This window comes from Carassius auratus, chromosome 48, assembly GCF_003368295.1.
Source record: "Carassius auratus strain Wakin chromosome 48, ASM336829v1, whole genome shotgun sequence".
NCBI classification, from domain to species: domain Eukaryota; kingdom Metazoa; phylum Chordata; class Actinopteri; order Cypriniformes; family Cyprinidae; genus Carassius; species Carassius auratus.
In genome coordinates, this window is record NC_039290.1 from 8971147 (window position 1) to 8977883 (window position 6737).

The window sequence follows — 6737 nt, forward strand, 5'->3', positions numbered from 1 at the left end:
CCAGGTTTTGAGGAAGAGGGCGGGACTGTTGTCTCTTGTCCGTCATTACCTGACCACGCCCCTAATGGTGCCCTGCCCCTGGCTCCTCCCTTCCTCCACCTCTGCCCATTGGAAACCCTGCGGAGAGGAAGAGGAGGGTAAAAAGTTTCTACTGGAAACCGATTCCTGAGGATCGTGTGAAGCATCAGGACGGGCCGAACCTGTGGAGCTTCGACCGGAGCAGCAGGGATCCGCTCCACATTGACATCAGGGCCATCGAGAGAGTGCTTTCGACACGAGGACACGCCGCCAGCCTCCACGACCAGCACCACGACCAGCACCACGATCAGCACCACGATCGGACGAAGACGCGCTTCTGTGAAAGATCTCAGACCACAGGTGAGACACACGTGAGATCTGATGAACTGCTATTTATTTCCTTTTTTTTCAGTTGAAAAAAATGTATGATGATTTTGAATTTAAAAACAAATAAAAAAAATGTTAAAATAAAAACAAATTCAAAATATGAATAAAACTATATAGAATAAAAAAACTAAATAACAACATTACTAAAACATGAATTAATTAAAATTTAAATATTATATTATTCAAGATATTAATATAAAAAATTGAATAAAAACCATATAGACTTATTTGAAATACAAAAGCTAATAAAAACAAACACAACGAAACTTTGATTTTTTTTTTATTTAAAATATTAATAACTGCATGGACATTAAAAACTGAAAAAATTGTCTAAAACTTTAATTAAAATTAAAATAGAAAAGCATGAAAATTAACTGATTAATTAATCAAAACTTTAACAAAAACTATGATAGTATATTAAAAAGTTTCATGATGTTAGTGATGAGATTTATATCATGACAAATAGAATTTATGTGTGTGTGTGTGTGTGTGTGTGTGTGTGTGTGTGTGTGTGTCTATAGATCACCATCCTGGGCTCCAAGAGAAGCTTGAATATCTCAATTTTCTGAAACACTTCAAAAAGTAAGACATGTTTGTTTGTTGTGTGTGTGTGTGTGTGTGTGTGTGTTGTGTGTGTGTGTGTGTGTGTGTGTGTGTGTGTGTGGTGCGTGTGTGCCGTGTGTGCGTGAGTGTTTGTATGTGTGTGTGTGTTTCATTCGTCTGCTCTCACTGATTCTCTGTATGTCCAGGTCCACTGAGAGTCTTCTGGATGATATTCTTTCTTGGGAAACACGGGCGTCTTCAGTGTGGAGTCTCTCAGAGAGCTACTGAAGCTCCTGCCGAGGAGGACGACGGTAAAGACTTCCACTCACTCCCCACTGAGCAGAGCACTGATTGATGATTGATTGATTGATTGATTGATTGCATGATTGACAGGTGAAGAATCTTCAGATGTTCAGTGGGAACCCTAAAGACCTGGCTCCGCCTGATGCCTTCATACACCAGCTCATCCGATTACCCAGGTACACTCTGATAGAAACGGACTGTCAGTAATCCGGTCTGGTCCAGATCTAATTTGAGCTGGTTCTCGCTGCGTTTCTTGCAGGTATGAGGTCGCGTCTCGAGGCTCTGCTGTTAAAGGAAGAGTTTTTCCCTCAATACACCGTAATGAAACAGGACATGACCATCATCCTGAGCGCCATTAAAGGTGATCTGCTGATGTTTGTGTCGTGATTGCACCAGTCCAGTGCTGGATTCCCATAAAAATCCATCATTACTTAGAGATTTCTGTGTGTAAACGCCTTTAGCATCACATTCATCCTCTGATGTATCTGCTTTATAGAGCTGTTGAGCTGTGAGGAGCTTCACAATGTCCTTCATTTAGTGCTGCAGGCTGGAAACATCATGAATGCTGTTAGTCTGCTACTCTTAAACACTGACAAATACATGCATATACATACACATGATATATTACATATAGCAGTGAAACTACTTTAAAGGGAAACCAGTAAACTATTAACCAAATTACATGCTACTCATAAAGCCCAGATCAAAGTACACTTATGGTAATGCATTTTTCAGATGTATTTCTCCTAAGTTACCTGTATTGCATTTAAGAAATACTTTAGATCAGTTCATGCATTGGTGTAAAACACTGGGTACAGTTAATAATAATAATAATAATAATAAACACCAGTTACTTCTGACACATTACAAAAAAGAAACATGAGAAGATATGATTTTAACAAAGGCATTAAAAAAAACATTTAAAAAATGTTAATACTATAATGAGTACTTAAAATACATTTTTATTTCGATTTTAAACTTTTACTATACTATTTTTACTTTAAAATGTAAACTATTTTTCTTAATTAATGACCCTGAGCAACACCAAAATCATGCGGTTTGAAATTCAAAATTCACATTGCAGTTTACATTTCTTTGAATTAAAGCATCAGCCAACTCAAAAATTAGCTGCAGGGTCAGATTTGACCCGGGAACATTATATAAAATCAAATGATAAATTTACAGTATTAAATAATTTTTTTTATGATCAGAGCAGTGTTATTTAACTGGGCAGAAAAACAATGAAGGATCTCACTGTTGGCACAGCATTAAACAGAACCTTATGATCTGTGTCTGTCTGCAGCTCTGTCTCTCTCAGTCTGTCTCTCTTTATCTGTCTGTCAGGGTGGCTCTGCTGGTAACGCCGTGGGCTTCAAACTCTCCTCTCTGCTTTTACTGGCTGATACTAAAGCCAACAAACCTGGAATCAACCTGCTGCACTTTGTCGCTCTGGTGAGTGTGTCAGTGAGCTGGTCTCTATCAGTCTGATCTGGTCTCTGTCAGTCTGAGTTGGTCTCTGTCAGTCTGAGCTGGTCTCTGTCAGTCTTAGCTGGTCTCTGTCAGTCTGAGCTGGTCTCTGTCAGTCTGAGCTGGTCTCTGTCAGTCTGAGCTGGTCTCTGCTTGTCTGAGCTGGTTTCTGTCAGTCTGAGCTGGTCTCTGTCAGTCTGAGCTGGTCTCTATCAGTCTGAGCTGGTCTCTGTCAGTCTGAGCTGGTTTCTGTCAGTCTGAGCTGGTCTCTCTCAGTCTGAGCTGGTTTCTGTCAGTCTGAGCTGGTCTCTGTCAGTCTGAGCTGGTCTCTATCAGTCTGAGCTGGTCTCTGTCAGTCTGAGCTGGTCTCTATCAGTCTGAGCTGGTCTCTATTTGTCTGAGGTGTTCTATAATGTGGTAGAAATATTACCTAAATGTTCATAATTCACACTTGTCAGAAAGCATCTGAATGCAGCAAACCACATATCAGACACGTGTGTCCATCTATCTGATTTCAGGGAAGCTCAGAAGAAAGATCTGCTCATGTTTCCGGAGAAAACTTCAGCATGTTCAGCAAGCAGCGCGGTGAGAAAACTATCATTTCACTGATGAAACACTGATGGAGCAGTTATACAAAAATACAGCCGTGTCCCAATCATGGTTCAGTTTAAATCTAGTGTTTCAGTGAATGTGGTGTGGTGTGTGTGTGTGTAGAGTGTGGTGTTGACAGCATTCATGAGGAGTTTGACGCTCTGACCAGAAGAGTTCATCAGTTACAGCAGAACATCCACACAGATGATGAGCTCCTGCTGCAGCTGCAGTCCTTCCTACAGGTGACCTCTGACCTCTGACCTGGGGCCTGTCTGATTTAACAACACAACTTTTCATGTATGTTCTTAAGTTACAGTCATGTTTGAATGTGTGTTTCAGAGCGCTGCTAGAGCTCTGGAGGATTTGAGGATCAGTATTGATGAGGTTCAGAGGGAAGGAGATGCTCTGATTGATTTCTTCTGTGAGGACAGAGATGTGTTCAAACTGGACGAGTGCTTACGAATTTTCCAGAATTTCTGCTCCAAATTCAACAAAGCAGTTCAGGTAAATAAAAAAAAATAAAAAAATGCAATTTATTTTTTCCTTGCCATGCATGGCAGCTATAGATTTTCATGTTTAAACTCTCAGTTTAGACTAATTTACTAATCTATACTGTACTACTATACAAATTCATGTTTTTATTGATTTATTATTTAATATTTTTTTATCAATTAGCTATCATTTTCATATTTAAATACCCAATTTAAATAAATAAAAACATAACTTGGGAAAAAAGCATAAACATTTAATTACATTTTTTATATATTGTTTACTTGTTTATATTTTCATGTTCAAAGCCTGTTAAATTAATTTAAACTATATACCATACCGATTTAAAATATCAAAATATTGGGGGAAAAAGCATTATAGAACAAAAGTTTTTTTCACTTACTATAGTAATGCACTTTATTATTTATTTATGTATTTATTTTTATATAATTGTATAATTTATTTTTATATAATTTTATTTATATTTTCTATTTGTTTTTCACTTATTTACAGAAAGTCGTTCAGTTAATCAGCTGGACTTTTTTTCTCTCTTCTCAGGAGAACATGGAGCGAGGAATGTGGGAGGAGTCTAGGCGCAAGCGTCTGAAGGAGTCAGAAGACAAGCAGCACTCGTGGGCGGGGCTTGAGGGTGTGGGCGGAGTCTTCGGTTTGCAGTCCAATAGTAAAGTAGATGTGGTGGCGGCGTTAAAGAGGAAGGGGCTTATGAAACAGCTTGAGACAAGCCCTGAAAGTTTGTATTGCTCACCACAACAAAACAATGTGACCCTTGACCCCTGTGGAACGGAAACACTCGTACTTCCTCCAATACACTCGCTGTCCATCACAAATGTGACAGAGGAGATTGAAATTAAGTCTCTTTCCATACAGGAATCCCAGAACAACGACCTTCAAACACAAAGTCAGGAAACACTGGGAAATAAAGAAGTAACTCCAAACATGACCTTTCACCCTTCACAAATAAGTTTAGTGGTAGAACCAGAGCTCATTAATGACAAATCAGAGGGAAAAACTAAAGATAATGTCTGGCCTACAACAGAGTCACTCCAAACAAGCGCTGGAGTGAAACAAACAATCAGCAAACGAACCTTCAACCCTAAAAACAGAGCATCTCTTTCTGTGAAATCGCCTTCATCTTCCACTAAAGCAACCTCATCATCATCATCATCATCTCCTAAATGTGTGAGCTCCTCTGAAACCGCGAGTGTGAGGAAGCTCGTTCCTCTCCGGCAGCCCAGTAGTTCTGTGAGGATTCAGGAGCGACCCGGTGGAAGCGTCCTCAACGTAGTAAAGAAGACGCCAGCGGTTCGACCGGATGGGAAGATGTGTCGTGCTACACTCCGAGCCCTCGACCGCCCCAGTCCTCAAACCTCTGCATGCAATTCAACGCTCAAACCACCAAGCTTCACTCGCAACACTGTGGCGTCAACAACACGACACAGCACCGCTCCTGGAAACCAGTCTAAACTTCCTCCACTGACCCACGCGGCTTCACTCAGGCTCTCTCAGGTCCTCAAGCCGAAGCAGACGCCTGCAGAAAGTGTTCGCCCATCGCCCCCTGCTGGACGTCTGAGGAAGAGCAGCAGCGCCGCCTCTCAAAGCTCAGTGTTTACTCGTGGGTCATGTGATAAAAACGTCAAACCCACCTGGAGGTAGAGAGACAGTTATGCTAGCACTGTCTCTCCTGCTCACCAAGGCCACATTTATTTGATCAGAAATGCAGTAAAAACAGTGAAATATTATTAGAATGTAAAACAGCTGTCTTCTGTGTGCATATAAGTTAAAGTGTAATTTATTTTTGTGATGTGCAGCTGTATTTTCAGCATTATTACTCCAGTCTTCCGTGTCACATGATCTTCAGAAATCACTTGGTGAAAGTGTCTTGAACATTTCAATGATAAATATTTTTTTTCAAGATACATTCGTTTTTGACCAATAATCCAAAAACATCATGCAGGCATATTAGTCAGCTAAAAATGCAAAAGTTAGCCTATATTCAGTGGTTCTCAAATATTTTCACAGATCAGTAGTAGTCAGCTGTGCACTATATACCACTACGTGATCATTTACATATAAATACATGTTAGCAGTTCATATTTGTGAAGGAATATTTATGGAATTAAACATGTATTAATAATTTTTATTGTAAAAATTTATAGTAATCTTTTAGATTTTTCTGATAAACCTGTTAATTCAGAATTTTACATGCAGAAACATGGGTAATGTGCTGTTTGATTTAATATTTTAACATTTAATTTTTTTACATATAAAAATAAATACAATAATAACAGAACCAAAACAATACAACAAAATACAAAACAAATTGAATGTATACATGTCCAAAAAGAAGCAGGAAAAAGCTAAATATTAAAATTAAGCTTAATATATTATGGCAGTAGTATAATGGATATTAAGTATTATTAAAGACCTCTGAGCCATCTCCACCAAAATATAGAAATCATGATTTTAGCTTATTTAATATGCAGCAATAAATATGTTTTTTCACAGTTTAAATATATATATATATATATATATATATATATATATATATATATATATATATATATATTAAAAATCATCAGCAAAAATGACACTGGCAATATAAAGTGAAGATTTGGTGTGATGTCTGGAGAGTAAAATGACTGAATTAAATTCTGATATGGACTTCCGGGTTGGACATCGTCAAGATGGCAGCATAGAGCTGGTGCTCCCGAATAAAATAGTCTAGAAAGCTCCCTATACTCTTTAAATCACGATTTAAGTAATATATAACGTAAGAATACAAAGGGAGTAAGATGGAAACTAGGTGTAAAACGAAGAAAGTATCAAAATCTACAGAGATATACGACGACAACCCCGCGCCCTCACCTCCCAGCACACAGATAAGCAGCCACGAGGAAGACCCAGTGATACCCGCCGCA

The 6737-nt window shown here is 38.7% G+C and overlaps 1 protein-coding gene across 2 annotated transcripts; it reads left to right on the plus strand.

The window, feature by feature from the left end:
- The first annotated feature begins 1562 nt into the window (after positions 1-1562).
- Positions 1563-6344, plus strand: LOC113065765 (formin-J-like). 2 transcript variants are annotated; one of them, XM_026237275.1, is made up of 4 exons: positions 1563-1612; positions 1748-1818; positions 2555-2703; positions 4357-6344. In XM_026237275.1, the coding sequence occupies exon 4, from the start codon at positions 4363-4365 to the stop codon at positions 5470-5472; it is 1110 nt and encodes a 369-aa protein (XP_026093060.1). In that variant the 5' UTR covers positions 1563-1612; positions 1748-1818; positions 2555-2703; positions 4357-4362; the 3' UTR covers positions 5473-6344. The 2 variants fall into 2 exon arrangements, with proteins under 2 accessions (XP_026093060.1, XP_026093059.1); XM_026237274.1 differs by having other exon boundaries at positions 1569-1612; positions 2596-2703.
- The last annotated feature ends 393 nt before the right edge of the window (positions 6345-6737 follow it).

Coding starts and splice junctions, on each gene's coding strand:
- LOC113065765 (XM_026237274.1), top strand. CDS start 1,573: ATGAAACAGGACATGACCATCATCCTGAGCGCCATTAAAG. Junction 1,613..1,747: donor CATCCTGAGCGCCATTAAAG/GTGATCTGCTGA, acceptor TCTGCTTTATAG/AGCTGTTGAGCTGTGAGGAG. Junction 1,819..2,595: donor CTGGAAACATCATGAATGCT/GTTAGTCTGCTA, acceptor TCTGTCTGTCAG/GGTGGCTCTGCTGGTAACGC.